The 16,846-nt window shown below is 42.0% G+C and overlaps 1 protein-coding gene across 1 annotated transcript in view; it reads right to left on the bottom strand.

Moving 5' to 3' along the window:
• Nucleotides 1-16,846, bottom strand: part of DNAH3 (dynein axonemal heavy chain 3) — a 483,492-nt gene that overhangs the window by 113,718 nt on the left and 352,928 nt on the right. Inside the window, exons 45-49 of the mRNA XM_040356847.1 lie at nt 15,924-16,080; nt 15,434-15,577; nt 10,751-11,417; nt 8,385-8,550; nt 2,761-2,977 (exon numbers count right to left, since the gene is read on the bottom strand). Of these exons, the coding sequence (XP_040212781.1) occupies nt 2,761-2,977; nt 8,385-8,550; nt 10,751-11,417; nt 15,434-15,577; nt 15,924-16,080 (1,351 nt within the window). The remainder of the gene's footprint in view (nt 1-2,760; nt 2,978-8,384; nt 8,551-10,750; nt 11,418-15,433; nt 15,578-15,923; nt 16,081-16,846) is intronic.

Below are 16,846 nucleotides of genomic sequence, written 5' to 3'. Positions count from 1 at the left end.
AGATGATCTACACTGTGTGTTTTTGAAATACGTTGAATGTTCTGTCGGTTGACAGCTCTCAGGCTTCCTTTTCAGCTGGCTTTATATTTGCCCCAATTTATGTGTTTGTTTTATCATCATCAAATTTTTTGTCTTTCATGTTATTAATACATTTGAATAAATTAGTAAATTTTATATAAATTTCTGCCTGTGGTCCATTTAAATACCCAACTTGAGGAACCTTTCTTTACCATGCGATTTTTTTTTTGGGACTGCAACATTATGGTGGACACATCGGACACTTTTGACACATTTTTGGGACCATTGGCATTTTTACATTAATCAGTGCTATAAAAATGCACCAATTAACACTAGTCACTTGCAATAACCCTCATCCCATCTATCCCCATTCCACCTTTCATTAATGTCTGACTTCTAACTGACCTGTCTGCCCGATTGAATTCTAGTTCACCCTCCCCCCTCAATCCTAGTTTAAATACTCCTCCAACCTCTCCCCCAGTACAGCAGACCCCCTTCCATTCAGGTGCAAACCATTGTTAGCATTAAGGTTGCACCCCAATGAAAAGTCAGCCCAGTGCTCAAGAAACCCAAACCCTTCCTTCTTACACCATTTACCGGAATTACTTTTATTGGTGGCTGCCCCCCCCGCCGATTCCCGGTCAGTCCCGAGCTGTTACTTAACCCAGAAGCGATCCGGTGTAGCCGTGTGGTAGGCAGATAGTCAAGTGAGGACAAGATGGCTCCCACTTGGCTTTATGCCCTTGGAGGACCAGAGCGACCTCTGACATCACTTCCGGTTCCCTGGCATAAACAATTATTTTTTTTGCTTTAAAAAGTAAATGAGACACCCCCAGATCTCTCAATAAAGAGGACCTGTGATGCCTATTTCTATTACAAGCAATGTTTACATAACATTTTAAAGCACCGCTTATGGAGATTTTAAAATACCTTAGTTTGTCCCCAATCCACAAGCGTGCGCAATTTTAAAGCATGACTGGATATGTATTTATTAAGCGTAACATCATCTTTCACATTATACAAAAAAAATTATTATTATTTTTTCCCCAAAAATTGCCATTTTATTCTCTAGGGTCTCTGGTAAAAAAAAATACAAATTTAAACTTGTAAACAAAAAGTTCCAGAAAAGACCTGGTGTGATGGATCAATAGTAATGTTTGTATGTCAGCTTACCTTTCCATGTGTTCAGCTTAAGAAACCAGCCGCCCTTCACCTGGCTGCTTAAAGCGGTAGTTCACCCACAATCCCATGATTTTACCATCGAGACAGGCATTGTAGCGCGAGCTACAGTATGCCTGTCCCGATTTTTTTAACCCCGTACTCACCTTGTAGTCGTCCATCGTAGATTTCGGCTCCCGCGGGGAATGGGCGTGCCTATGGAGAGGGAGGATGATTGACGGCCGGCCCTGGCACGTCACTCTCCCCGAAGACAGCCGGAGTAGGTCTCGGCTCTTCACGGCGCCTGCGCACAGGCTATGCGCACGCGTCGTGAAGACCAAGCCTATTTCGGCTATTTCCGGAGAAGCGTGACGCGCCAGAGCCGGCCGTCAATCATCCTCCGTCTCCAGAGGCACGCCCATTCCCCGGTATCTTCGATGGACGACTACAAGGTGAGTATGGGGGGAAAAAATTCGGGACAGGCATACTGTAGCTCGCGCTACAATGCCTGATTTTAAGGTAAAAAAAAAAAAAAAAAAAAAAGTTCCCGTCGATAGGGTGAACCCCCGCTTTAAGTAATCTCACCTCAAAGCATGGCTCCATCCCAGGTCCTATCAGGGAAGACTATAAGAACCTGTGCACTGCAAGCCAGCCCTGCTGATCAATATTGTGTCTTTGGCTTCCGTGTGCTCCTTGCTGTGTGTTCTTTGTGTGATTCTAGTTACCGATCTTGGCTTGCTCTTGACTGTCCTTGTCTGCTTCATATCCCGACCTTGGCATGTTCCTTGTACCTGCTTGTTGCCCTGACCTTTGGCCATTTCCTGACTATCCTTTGTTGTCGCAGTCTGCTGCTTCCGCTCTACCTACCTGTACTCTACTGTGAGCGTGACCTGGGAGGCCCTGTGGATCGCGACCTGGAGCCAGACTGTAGCTAAATCCATCCCTACCACTAAAGGCTGCTGGCTTTTAGATTCTGTGCCCTGGGAAATCTCAAGCTCTAGCTCCCAGTGTGATCCGTGTTGGTGCTCCAGAATACCTTCTCTCCTGAATCACCCAGATCTCCACCTACAGCAGTCAGCCATAGGGTCCACTACCTTGCGGTGCACTCCTGACCCCAACAGGGTGCATCTGTTACCTGGACTCAGGTGACCTGACACCTGGTCAGCTTAATGGAGAAGCAACATTGTTACCCTAGGGCAGGAAAAGCGTTAGGACTACAGGGCACATCCCCTTTTACTTATCACCCTTATCCTGGGGGAAAGAGTGCTCTATAGCCCACATAAATGAACAAAACAGGACTGATAACTGAAGTTACAAGCTCACTGGATTTCTGCCAGGATTACAAAGTATTTTTCTGTACTTGCAGCATTTTTAAAGAGACAAAACAAAATGTGCTGATATTAGAGAGATGTACTGGATATGATTTGACCCATACATATATTTTCAGTCAAATAAACCTAATCTACCTAAACATGCATAAAGTGTTAGTTTTTAGACCTATTTTAGCCAAGTATATAACCTAACTATATTCTGTTTATTACAGCAATAACAACCGCACATTATCCTGCCGGTTTCTGTGCTTACTTGTGATGATGCAAATTCTAGTTTTTCAAGACCAACAAGGTATCGGTTCCTCATGGTGTCCACCTCATAACGTTTGCGGTTTAGTAAAGTCTTGAAAGTGAGGATCAGCTCCAGGTACGAGGTTGGGGTGACGTAGTTGTGTCTGCGCAGTGTGTTGTAGTAACTGTCTGACAGCTCCTTGACGCTTTCTTGGAAATATTTGCACATGGAAACAACCCTAGGACATTTCACAAAGCAATACATACTATCAATCCTTCTGTTGGAGAGAACTGCATATTACATATACACAGCAGTATATAAAGTACATTGTTGCTTATCATAAAAAACAAATGGTCTGTATAATACATATACACAGCAAGACATACATTAATGCTTGCCACAAGAAGGCCCTGTAAAATATATATGCACAGTGAGACATAAATTAATTCTTGTCACGAGAAACACCTGGATAATACACAGCAATACATATATTGCTTGTCACAAGGAGGGCTGCCATAATACTTCTACACAGCAATACATAAATTAAAGCTTGTCAGGAAGCTTCTATACATCAACATTTCCACAGTGAGGTGTTCCAGATTTAAAGGCTTTTCGACTACATTTGGTTTTCCAACAGGAAAAATACATTTTTTGTTCCTCTTGGTGGTTACAAAAACTATATTGATGTTAAAAAAACTGCTAACATCATTTCAGTTTTTCTATATTATGTTTGGGTTTCTTTTATACATACAGTGCCTTGAAAAAGTATTCACCCTCCTTGAAATTTCCTACATTTTGTCATGTTACAACCAAAAATGTAAATGTATTTTATTGGGATTTTATGTGATAGACCAACACAAAGTGGCACATAATTGTGAAATGGATAGAAAATGATAAATGGTTTTAATTTTTTTTTACAAATAAATATCTGCATTCATTGGTATTCAGCCCCCCTGAGTCAATACTTTGTAGAATCACTTTTTGCTGCAATTACAGCTGCAAGTTTCTACCAGCTTTGCACATCTAGAGAGTGACATTTTTACCCATTCTTTGCAAAATAGCTCAAGCTCTGTCAGATTGGATGGAGAGCATCTGTGAACAGCAATTTTCAAGTCTTGCCACCAGGGCTGGACTGGGACAAAAATTTGGCCCTGGACTTCATCCAGACTGGCCCACTTTGACAGGTCTCTCCCATGGCCGGACAACTCCTGCACCCCCCCCCCCCCCGGCCACCCAAGCCCCCTCTCCCCCTTCACTAGCCATTCTACTTTATTAGAGTAGAACAGCTGGCACTGGTACTCTTATAGGCAGTACCAGTGGGGAAGCTAAACATTATTTCACCCGGGGCAAAGAATCAGTTTGGTGCCCCCCCTTATGGGACAAGATTAGGCAGAAGTGAGAAACTCCCAGGCCATAGCTGTTGAGTCAGCTGTCTGTTCCCTCCCCCTGCTCCTCTGGTCCTCCCCCTGCTTCTCTGTTCACCAAAGGTGAGCATTGCGGGGAGAGAGAGGAGGTGAGCGCTGCGGGAAAGGGGGAGGGACAGAGGAGCGGAGGGGGGGCGGCGGTCCCCTGTCTCTGAGGCTGGCCCACTGAGCCATCGGCCCACCGGGAAACTCCCTGTAGTCCCAATGGCCAGTCCATCCTTGCTTGCCACAGATTCTCAATTGGATTTAGGTCTGGAGTTTGACTGGGCTGTTCTAACACGTGAATATGCTCTGATCTAAACCATTCCATTGTAGCTTTGGCTGTATGTTTAGGGTTGTTGTCCTGCTGAAAAGGTGAACCTCCGCCCCAGTCTCAAGTCTTTTGCAGAGTCTACCACAGGGGTCAGGAACCTATGGCTCGCGAGCCAGATGTGGCTCTTTTGATGGCTGCATCTGGCTCTCGCCTCTCAATCCGCGGATCGCATGGTGTGCCGATCCACGGATTGAGCCCATGGAAAAGGCCGCGGCTTCGGCTTAGCTCCGGAGCGGCGGTCATCTTGGTACACCCGGCGGCGGCCTAGGTGATTGGTGCACTGATGTCATCATCACCCGCCTCAATTGCTTGTGGATCTGCCTGCTTGTGTAGTGGTAAGCAAGCAGACAATCGTATATACAGTGGGCGAGATGTGGATATTACAGTGAGGGGAGATGTGGATATTACAGTGGGGGGAGATGTAGATATTATAGTTTTAAACATATTGTATGGCTCTCACGGAATTACATTTTAAAATATGTGGCGTTCATGGCTCTCTCAGCCAAAAAGGTTCCCGACCCTGGTCTAACAGGTTTTCTAACAGATTGCCTTGTATTTGTCTCTTTCCAACTTCCCATCAACTCTGACCAGCTTCCCTGTCCCTGCTTAAGAAAAGCATCCCCACCACATGATGCTGCCACCACCATGTTTCATGGTGGGGATGGTGTTTTCAGGGTGATGTACAATGTTAGTTTTATGCCACACATAGCGTTTTGCTTTTAGGCCAAAAAGTAACATTTAATGCCGCGTACACACAATCGGTTTGTGTGATGAAAACGGTCTGATGACCAGATGATCAGACCATTGGTTATTTATCCATCGGTTAAAAAATGAGGAACTTGTTTTAAAATTATCTGATGGATAAAAAACCTATAGAAAAAAACGATAGTCTGTAGGCACGTCCATCGGTTAAAAATCCACGCATGCTCAGAATCAAGTCGACGCATGCTTGGAAGCATTGAACTTCATTTTTTTAGCATGTCGTTGTGTTTTACGTCACCGCGTTCTGACACAATTGTTTTTTTAACTGATGGTGTGTAGGCACGACTGATCATCAGTCAGCTTCATCAGATAACTGATGGAAAAATCCATCAGACCGTTTTCATCAGATGGACCGATCGTGTGTACAGGGCATTAGTCTCATCTGACCAGAGCAACTTCTTCCACGTGTTTGCTGTGTCCCCCACATGGCTTCTCGCAAACTGCAAACAGGACTTCTTATGGCTTTAATTCAACAATGACTTTCTTCTTGTCACTCTACCATAAAGGACAGATCTGTGGAGTGCACGACTAATAGTTGTCCTGTGAACAGATTCTCCCACCTCAGCTGTGGATCTCTGCAGCTCCTCCAGAGTTGCCATGGGCCTCTTGGCTGCTTCTCTGATTAATGCTCTCCTTGCTCGGGCTGTCAGTTTAGGTGGATGGCCATGTCTTGATAGGTGTGCAATTGTGCCATACTCTTTTCATTTTCGGATGATGGATTTAGCAGTGCTCAATGAGAAGTTCAAAGCTTGGGATTTTTTTCTTATAAGCTAACCCTGCTTTAAACTTCCCCACAACTTTACACCTGACCTGTCTGGTGTGCTCCTTGGCCTTCATAATAACGTTTGTTCACCAAGGTTCTCTTATGCCTTGTACACACGGTCCGACTTTTGACCGTGCAAAAGTCCGCCATGAGTCAGATTCTCTATCTATGGTCTGCCGGACTTCCGACAAAAAAAGTCAGATGGAGACTACACACGGCCGGACTTTCCGAGAAAAAAAGCTTGTCTGTCTTTTTTTATCGGAAAGTCCGGCCGTGTGTACAAGGCATAACAAACCTCTGAGGGCTTCACACAACAGCTGTATATATACAGAGATTAAATTACACGCAGGTGGACTCTATTTACTAATCGGTTGACTTCTGAAGGCAATTGGTTCCACTCGATTTTAGTTAGGGGTATCAGAGTAAAGGGGGTTGACTACAAATGTACGCCACACTGCAGATATTTATATAAAAAAAAAAACACAATTATGTGCCACTTTTGTGCTGGTCTATCTCATACAATCCCAATAAAATACAGGCTATTAAATGGTAAAATAAAATAAAAAACAGGTTTTATAGTAATATTCCTCTTAAGTCCGCAGCCCTCCCCCTCAGTACTTTACACATAATTTCCTCAGTCTGATGTCCAGCATTATTCAACCTACTTCTTCTGAGCCCAGACTGTCCTAAACCCACCTCAGCCTATGACTGAACTGCAAAAGGAGAAGCAGCACTGTGATAAACTTGTCCTCTGTCACACTGATTTCTCCTCCTATCAACATGCGTGTTGTCCCTACACTCCAACATGGACTTCAAAAGGTTGATACCAGGTCAAATGCAGGTACTTACACTGCTTGTATTTTAAAAAATACAATCGATGATGCATGAAGGATTACAGAGTTTTATGTATGTCTAATATACAGTTGTGCTCATAAGTTTACATACCCTGGCAGAATTTATGATTTCTTGGCCATTTTTCAGAGAATTTAAATGATAACACAAAAACTTTTCTTTCACTCATGGTTAGTGTTTGGCTGAAGCCATTTATTATCAATCAACTGTATTTACACTTTTTAAATCATAATCACAACAGAAACTACCCAAATGACCCTGATCAAAATTTTACATACCCCAGTTCATAATACCAGGAGAATGAGATGGCCACTCCAGAACCTTCACTTTATTCTGCTGTAGCGAATAACAGGTCGACTTAGCCTTGTGTTTTGGATCATTGTCATGTTGGAATGTCCAAGTACGTCCCATGCACAGCTTCCTGGCTGAAGAATGCAAATGTTCCTCCAGTATTTTTTTTATAACATACTGCATTCATCTTGTCATCAATTTTGACCAAATTTCCTTTGCCTTTGTAGCTCACACATCCCCAAAACATCAGGGATCTACCTAACCGTGTTTCACAGTAGGAATGGTACCTTTCATCATAGGTCTTGTTGACTCCTCTCCAAATATAGTGTTTATGGTTGTGGCCAAAAAGCACAATTTTGATCTCATCACTCCAAATGACTTTGTGCCAGAGGGTTTGAGGCTTGTCTCTGGGCTGTTTGGCGTATTGTAAGCAGGATACTTTGGGAATTTGCGTAGTAATGGCTTTCTTCTGGTGACTTGGCCATGCAGCCCATCTTTCTTCAAGTGCCTCCTTATTGTGCATCTTGAAACAGCCACACCACATGTTTTCAGAGAGTCCTGTATTTCACCTGAAATTATTTATGGGGTTTTCTTTGCATCTGAACAATTTTCCTGGCAGTTGTGGTTGAAATTTTAGTTGGTCTACCTGACCATGGTTTGGTTTCAACAGAGCACCTAATTTTCCACTTCTTGGTTAAAGTTTGAACACTGCTGATTGGCATTCTCAATTCCTTGGATTTTTTTTATATCCCTTTCCTGCTTTATACAGTTCAGCTACCCTTTCCCGCGGATCCTTTGACAATTTGTTTGCTTTCCCCATGACTCAGAATCCAGAAACGTCAATGGAGCACTGGATGAAAGATGCAAGGGTCTGTCAGGAGTCCAGAAACTCTTTGTGTCAACTTGTGTGTATGTCATCAGGCCAAAATCACCTGGGTATGTAAACTTTTGATCAGGGTAATTTGGCTAGTTTCTGTTGTGATTATGATTTAAAAAGAGTAAACACAGTTGATTGATAATAAATGGCTTCAGCCAAACACTAACCATGAGTGAAAGAAATGTTTTTGTGTTATTCATATTCTCTGAAAAAGTAATTTTCTTTTTATAATTGACATTAACATATTGCTTTAATGTTTTAATGCAACTGAAAAAAAAACTGTTTATATATCTAAGGAAAATAGTATTCCTAGACAACATAGTTCTAAATGGGGGTATAATGTTATAAACACATAACACTTACTCTTTCCTAATGTCATCATCAAGGTCCACATCTTCCAAGAACTTGTTGGCCACCATCTCTAAAGCATCAGTTGGCCATGTCTGGAACCAATCAATTGTACAGCAGTTTATCAGTGAAGGAAACATGCGCAGTCGATTGCGGAAGGCATCACCAATAGGACTCATAGCTAGTGGGACAGAAACAGAAATGATGTTATCATATTGACTGTACATTGTGAACTGTGAGTTGATAATAAACAATGTCAAGCAAGCAGTGCCTCTAGATCAGGGGATCGCCCCCAATTGTTAACTCCTTCCCTGCCAGTGACATTTATACAGTAATCAGTGCATAAGTATAGCACTGTTTGCTGTATAAATGTCAATGGTTCCAAAATAGTGCCAAAAGTGTCCGATCTGTCCGCCGCAATGTCACTGTCATGATAATAATCGCAGATCACTGCCATTACTGGTAAAAAATTATAATAAAAATGCTATGAATCAATAACCTATTTTGTAGACCCTATAACTTTTGCGCAAACCAAACAATATATGCTTATTGCTATTTTTTTAACCAAAAACATGTACATATCGGCCTAAACTGAGAAAAAAAATATTTTAAGAAAAAAATTGGAATATTTTTTATAGCAAAAAGTTAAAAATATTGTTTTCTTCCAAAATTGCAGCTCTTTTTTTGTTTAAGCGTGATCAAATACCACAAAAATAAAGCTCTATTTGTGGGGAAAACAATAATCAAAATGCATGACCGCGCAATTGTCATTCAAAATGTTACAGCACTGAAAGCTGAAAATTGGCCTGGGCAGGAAGGGGGTGAAAATGCCCTGTATTGAAGTGGTTAAGAACGGTTGGTGTTAGACTTTTCTTCCACTTTAATTCCACGTTTATTCCACTTTTATTGAATGACATTTAGTTTACTAAAATACTGCATATTACAAGCAATTATCATTGAAAAATATACTGTTTTCAAATGTTTGTATCTTAATTTGCCTCTCAGTTTTGTATTATTCAACCCAGAAGTTTGAGCACACACTGCAGGGCATCATGGTTCCTTCCCCTTAGAGTATGTCACCATGGTGCCCTGCACTAACAGTTGTATTACTACAAAGAGCAGCACTAACATCATAACATCCGTGATGCTTTCTGTATCCTCAGGAACCACCAGTGCAGGGAGAATATTACAGAGGATAAGGACCCTGCATGCTCCATGAACAGCCTCAAAATATCTGGAAAAAAGCACAAAGTACTGCCAGGGGCCTCAAGGAAGGAAAGTTTGGAGTTGGGCACCAAGTAACCCGATAGCATCTAAATTTTACACTTTACACCTTTTTCATAAATATGTCCTTCTAAGGCTTCATATACAAGTGACATTTTTACAACTGCTCCTGAACGATTTAACTTGACAGATAGTAACCCACATTTAAAACGTCCGTTTTGCCGCGTGTACATGCCGTGTTTAGCGGTGTTTTGCCGCATTTTTGTTTAGAAGCGTTTAAAAAACATATATATATTTTTTTAAATGGCCTATAAACAAAACACTGCTAAACGCGGGTTACTGTGTTTAGTCGCGTTTGGCATCTGAAAAAGTGGAAATCTTCGGTGTCTGAACCCATTTTTTTGCTTTCAAAGAAACTGTTAAACGCAACTGCCTAAAAACAGCAATAAACAAGACATGGTCACATAGGATAACATTAAATGAGTTCAAAGGCAGTTGAAAAAAGCGGCCAACTGCCTCTGAACGTACGTTTAGCAGCGTCCCGTTTACATGGGGCCCAAGTCGAAGGTTTTACATCGTGCTGCCCTTCTTACTTAGGGAATATGTTATAAAAAGATTGTATACTGTATAATAAAAATCTGGAAAAAGTGTGTTATGCCGCGTACACACGATCGGATTTCCGCTCAAGCTTGGCTTGCATACACGCGGTCACACAAAAGTTCTCTGAACTTTTGACCGTCAAGAACACAGTGATGTACAACACTACAACGAGCCAAGAAAATGAAGTTCAATGCTTCTGAGAATGCGTTGAATTGTTTCCAAGCATGCGTCGGAATTTTGCGCATCGGAATTGCTACAGACGATCAGATTTTCCAGCTCTCAATCTTTTCTTTTCCAGCTCTCAATCTTTTTTTTTGTGTATGCTCCGATGGAGCATACACATGGTCGGAATTTCTGTTCAAGAGCTCACATCGGACTTTTGCTGTCAGAATTTCCAATCGTGTGTATGGGGCATAAGAGTGCACAAAAATCTTGATCAACCTGAACAACATTCATAAAAAAAAAACATAATCTGGAAACATTGTTAAAGTATTTAATTTTAGCATCACTGTACATATTAGATATGTTGGAGTAAGATAACATTGCTGTGTTCTTACCTAACACAATGTGTAAATTGGCCTTGACTCTCTCAATGAAGAAGTTGTACATAGCCATAGGAGTTGCTTCAATTTTCTTCCCCTCTGTCCTTGCGATGGACTGCATTTTGTCAACTATATCTGCCTTCTCATCTGCTGGAAAGATATTAGGGACATCCCCAGTATTCAGCAGCATGTTGATATCTTCTACAAACACTTCATCTTTGATTTGGTTATCGCAGAACAGAAAGACACTGCTCTTGCCCGCCACACCTGCTTGCAACATAACTTTCTTCACATCATCTCTCCATTCATTTAGCGTGTAGTTTTTTGATATCTCAATCTGGAAGAGCTCAAAGGAGTTCATGAAAGTGGCCAGTTTGGTAGCACTCTGCCTCCCACTTCCACCAATTCCGACCAGCAGCAAGTGGCCATTGTCTTGTTTCAACACCCGACAAATTCTTGAGATATGTTCTATAGCAAACTTAAACATTACCAAGGACATTGGTGCTTTGCTGACATTATTAAATTCATCCAGATAGTATTCCATGACATTTGTCAGCTGCTTCAGATCAGTGATTTCATCATATACTCGAACATCACTGTCAGGTTTAAAATAGTCTCCGAAGAAGAGGCTTCTAATATTGTCATCAACCACATTTCCTGTAGGTGCCAAGTGGCTTAGAACCTGGAGAATAAAGATCAAAGCATACAAGTAAATCCTATTAACTGTATACTTTCCTAAAAGTAAAAAAAAACAGCGTCAACCAAATCAGCCTGGATGGATCGGAAATCTGGTTTACAAAAATGTATTACCGTATTTGCCGGCGTATAAGACGACCTTTTACACTGAAAAATATGGCTAAAAAATCGGGGGTTGTCTTATACGCCGGACATCATCTCGTCCTTGGCCTCGGATGAGAGGATGTCCATGATAGGCGGAACACTGAACACAGGCTCTTTTGGGAAACTGAGTGTTCCGCCTATCATGGAACAGCACGAGGAGGAGGCGCGGCTTTTAAAAAATGGAGGCCCGCAGTCTGACTCACTGTGCCAGGCATAAAGGAATAAAGATCGGCGAGTTGAGGTGAGGCAATGGCACAGTGAGGCAATGCCACAGTGAGGTGAGGTGAGGCAATGGCACAGTGAGGTAAAGTGAGGCAATGGCACAGTGAGGCAATGGCACAGTGAGGTAAAGTGAGGCAATGGCACAGTGAGGTAAAGTGAGGCAATGGCACAGTGAGGTAAAGTGAGGCAATGGCACAGTGAGGTAAAGTGAGGCAATGGCACAGTGAGGTAAAGTGAGGCAATGGCACAGTGAGGTGAGGTGAGGCAATGGCACAGCGAGGTGAAAAAGTATACTCCCAACAATCTGGCATGAACATTGCCACCATCCCTGGTATATGAAAAAAGAAAAGTACCTCTTAGAAATAATGGCACAGCGAGGTGAGGTGAGGCAATGGCACAGTGAGGTGAGGCAATGGCACAGTGAGGGGGGAAAGGGGGTCATCTTATACGACGAGTATATCCCAAAACCAACATTTTAGCTGGAAAATTAGGGGGTCATCTTATACGCCCCGTCGCCTTATACCCCGGCAAATATGGTAGGTGTGTTCAGAATGTCCATCCCACTGTCACAGTGCATTAAACAAATCACAAACATCCATAGGATAAAGTACATTTTTTTAGCAAATCATTTACCTGCTTTTGCTAAACTTCAAAACAAATTGTTCCTCATGTAGCTTGGATATGATGCTAGAAAAGACAGCTGTATGCAATTTGGATAAATTGATCATTTAGGTTGTGACTGTGCCATACGCCAGAGGTTCTGAATGCACAGCTGGCCACAGATATACAAAGGGAAGATTTTCATTTCTCTGCATACTCTCACAAAATTATATTTAAAAAAAAACTCTTCTTTGGGGATTTTCTATTGAAGTGATAAAATTACAACAGCTATATCAAGTTTATCACCAGAGGACTGGTTGAAAAACATAATTCTCAACTGTGTTACCTACCAATGGACTTGCAGTCAGACCTTTAAACCAATTTCCCCAGTCACATCACAATGCCAGGTGCTGAATGCCTCTGATTACTAAACTGCAGTTAAAGCGTATCTAAATCCAAAAAGCAAAAAAGTAATATATTGCAGCTTACCAATCTTTAAATGTAGTGGCTGCATTTCTTTTTTTTTCTTACTTATTTGACATTATTTTCAGCAAAAGGGGCCAGAGTGTTGAGACACGCCATTTAACACTGGTAGGGGTGCTTACAATAGTCAGCTTTTAGTCCTTTATGTAAAGCAAAAAATTGTTGCAGTGCTAGTGCATCGTAGGCATGCCATACATGGTCAAATATCTAACGATTTTTTTTTAAAAATCTGAAAATGTGTGCGTTTTGTGATCCGATAGTGCCACCATTTTTCTCCCCATACAAATCAATGGGAATGCAAAAACAGCTTGTAACAGGTTAAAGAAACTATAGGTGAACTGCACCCGACTCTGAATGATCAGAAGTATCTTATGCCGCGTACACACGACCGTTTTTCGGGTTCTAAAAAAATGACGTTTTTAAGGGTCTAGAAAAAACAAAGTTTTTTTCAACCCGATCATTAAAACGGCCTTGCCTACACACAATCGTGAAAAAAAAAATGCTCTAGCACTATAAAAGGGAAGTTCCATTCAGATGGCGCCACCCTTGGGGCTGCTTTTGCTGATTTCGTGTTTGTAAAAGACTATTTGCGCTTTTCTGTCTGTTACAGCCTGATGAATGTGCTTACTCCATTACGAACGGTAGTTTTACCAGAACGAGCGCTTCCATCCCATAACTTGCTTCTGAGCATGCACGTTTTTTTCACGTCGCTAAAGCCCACACACGACCATTTTTTACAACCTTAAAAACGACAACGTTAAAAACGTTGTGGAAAAAATAGAGCATGTTCGAAATTTTTAATGCCCATTTTTTATATTGTAAAAAATGCTCTGGACCCCACACACGATAGTTTTTAATGACATTAAAAAAATGAAATTTTTTACAACCCGAAAAACGGTCGTGTGTACGCGGCATTATACTGCATGCACCTAAAATCTAACTGACTGACTATCAACCTAAGTTTATAGAGCACTGAAGAACTTAACTCACACAGAGCGGTTGCAAAGAGTGGCCAGTAAGACCTGCAGTAGCTGAGACCTAAATGTGTGCCATAAGGGGGTTGTGCAGCACAGAGCAGCAAACCAACAGTCAATATGTTTAATCTATTTAATGATTATGTTTTTTTTTTTTTTTTTTAATACTTGGAGTTGGGAATGTGAAAATGTAACGGATTGTGGAACAAGGGACTTAGGAGGCAGTGAGGGAGCTCATTCAGACTACTGGGAGAATGGTCAAACCAATGCTGTTCATGGATCAAGAGAGAAGAAAGAGTAGACAGAATAGTACCTAGCTGTGGATAAGAGGGGATAAAGTAAACAGAATGGAAGTTGATCAAAGCAATGGGCGGAAGAGGTGTTTAGATCTATGTGGTGTAGTGCAGTGCGGTTTGAAAAATTAGGCATGTCTTATTCTGTGCATTTTAATGCACTATGATTCCCAATAGGATGATGAAAATGCATGGAAACAAGCTACAACGCATGCTACAGTGTGTAGTCTGCTTTTTGGATATCTAACATCATGAAGCCGCATTACTGTGAGACCAAGCACCAAAAAAGGATGCATCCAACCTAGGCAGGCTTCATCGAACAAGAGGCCTACACATATTTATGTATTCACAACCGAAGCAATTAACTACTTAAATGCCAGAGAATTTTGTTTACAATATAATGGCCCAGATTCAAGAAGCACTTGCGCCCGCGCAACCATAGGTTGCGCGGCGCAAGTGCTTACTTGCTCCGGTGTAACGAGTGCTCCTGATTCAGGAACCTCGTTACACCGACTGCAGCCTAGGATCTGACAGACATAAGCCTCCTTATGCCTTCACATCCCAGGCTGCATTCTTGCGTTGGCCGCTAGGGGGCGCAGCCATTGTGATCGGCGTATAGTATGCAAATTGCATACTACCACCGATTCACAAAAGTTGCGCGGGCCCTGCGCACGCAAGGTACGGAGTTTCCGTACGGCGACTTTAGCGCAAGGTTGCTCCTGCTAATAGCAGGGGCAGCCAATGCTAAAGTATAGCTGCGCTTCCCGCTCGTGAAATTTAAATTTCACGTAGTTTACGTAAGTGATTCGTGAATGGCGCTGGACGCCATTCACGTTCACTTAGAAGCAAATGACGTCCTTGCGACGTCATTTGCCGCAATGCACGTCGGGAAAGTTTCCCGACGGAGCATGCGCTGTTCACTCGGCGCGGGAGCGCGCCTAATTTAAATGATTCCCGCCCCCGGCGGGATCATTTACATTAGGCGCCCTTACGCAGGGCTAATTAGCATAGCGCCCGCGCAATTTACGAAGCTACTGCTCCGTGAATCGCTGGGCAAATCGAAATATTTGCGTGGGCGCAGAGAAAAATCTTTGCTCTTTGCCCACGCAAATATTGCTCCAATCTACCTGAATCTGGGCCAATGTATCAGTGATGATGTATTTTAGAAAATTCTGTCCACCATCCACATTTTAACATAATCCTTAGGTCAGATGAGAACCTCGTCAAAAAACAGCGTAATTTTGAAAAAGAATATATAAAAAAAAAAAGTCATAGGTAAATCATACCTTGTCGACGCTTTGTTTAAAGCAATTGGATGTTGTCTCTTTTACCATGTTAAAGAACATCTGTCTGTCTTCGGGGTCAATTAAACGGTCATAAAATACACGGTAAACTTCATGGATCCAGAGCCTGATCAATTTATCATTGTCCTGGAATACACAAAAAAGAAAAATCATCAGTACATCGTTGTTAGTTTGTAATTTTACGTAGTTAAATAGGTTGAAAAAAGACAAGTCCATTGAGTTGAACAGTATGAGTATTTCATGTCTTATACTGTATGTGTATGGCAAATAAATTGTATATTATTACTTTTAATCCTAATTTTAATGTGAGTTTTGAAGAAAGTTAGGCTTTTGAATATGATGCCTAAATGTTAAAATAGTCTCATATTAAGAGAATGGTAATTGAATTAAGTACAGCTATACTGGCATGAGTTGGAAATGATCATTTAAAAATGTATTTAAGGTGTATTTACTCATGTACATCCTATCTTACCTGAAGATGTGTATGTGGACACAGCAACACTCCTCGCACAACCCGGGAGAAGTCTCTTAAATTAAAAACATAATGAGATTTTGATGGAGTTGGCAAGAAGTTTTCGACAGCTGTTTTGTAAATTGCCATGGTGGCCTGTATCATAAGCTTGCCAGATCTGCAAAAAACAACATTATTGGTTAAAAGTACAATTAAAAGTCATGGAAAAGCTGGTCTCCAGACAAAAAAAAAGGCCTAGTTTTGCAAAGTGTTTCTAAGGAGGCATCTATTTTTTGGCGTAGAGACTGGAAACCTCCACTTGCTGACTAGTAACAGTGTGACCAGCCATCTCACTGCCCTTCTGAAATTCTACTGTGGTCAGTGCTGGAGTTACCAATGCAGTGGTAGGATCACAGTTGGAGATGCTTTTCCTTGCCAGCTCTGGCTCTCTGGCTATCGACAACTTCAAACAAGGACTGAGGCTCTCTGTTCCCCTGCCAGTTTCCAAACTGCAGCCCGGCGGCTACCTCACAGGACTGCCCCATGGAACCAAACCGGACTCCCAAGAGTAAGTCACACAGAATGGCCAGTCTATACATCTGACTTTTCTCTGCTTCAGTTACGTAACACAACCTGGTCACCTCTCTGCTGCCTGTGACTGTCACTGGACAGTGAAGGAGCAGAAACAACCTGATGAGGTCATCTCTGCCTTTTTCTCCCTGTCAGTATGCTCCTTGTCAGCACTTGTGAATGCAGGACACCTGACTGGCTTCAAGTATCGCCTATTTCTTTCTGCGTGTGAAAGCTGCTTTATATATAATTGCTACAGGCCTTGTAACCTCTTGTTCTTATAAGAAATGTTCTATAGTCTTAGAAGGGTGGGCTTTAATTTGTTACCACAAAGGGATTCTGAATGACATGGGCATCACTAGCTCTGGGCACTC

Source organism: Rana temporaria, chromosome 6 (genome assembly GCF_905171775.1).
Source record: "Rana temporaria chromosome 6, aRanTem1.1, whole genome shotgun sequence".
Lineage (NCBI taxonomy): Eukaryota > Metazoa > Chordata > Amphibia > Anura > Ranidae > Rana > Rana temporaria.
This window is presented reverse-complemented; position numbering and strand designations above follow the sequence as displayed.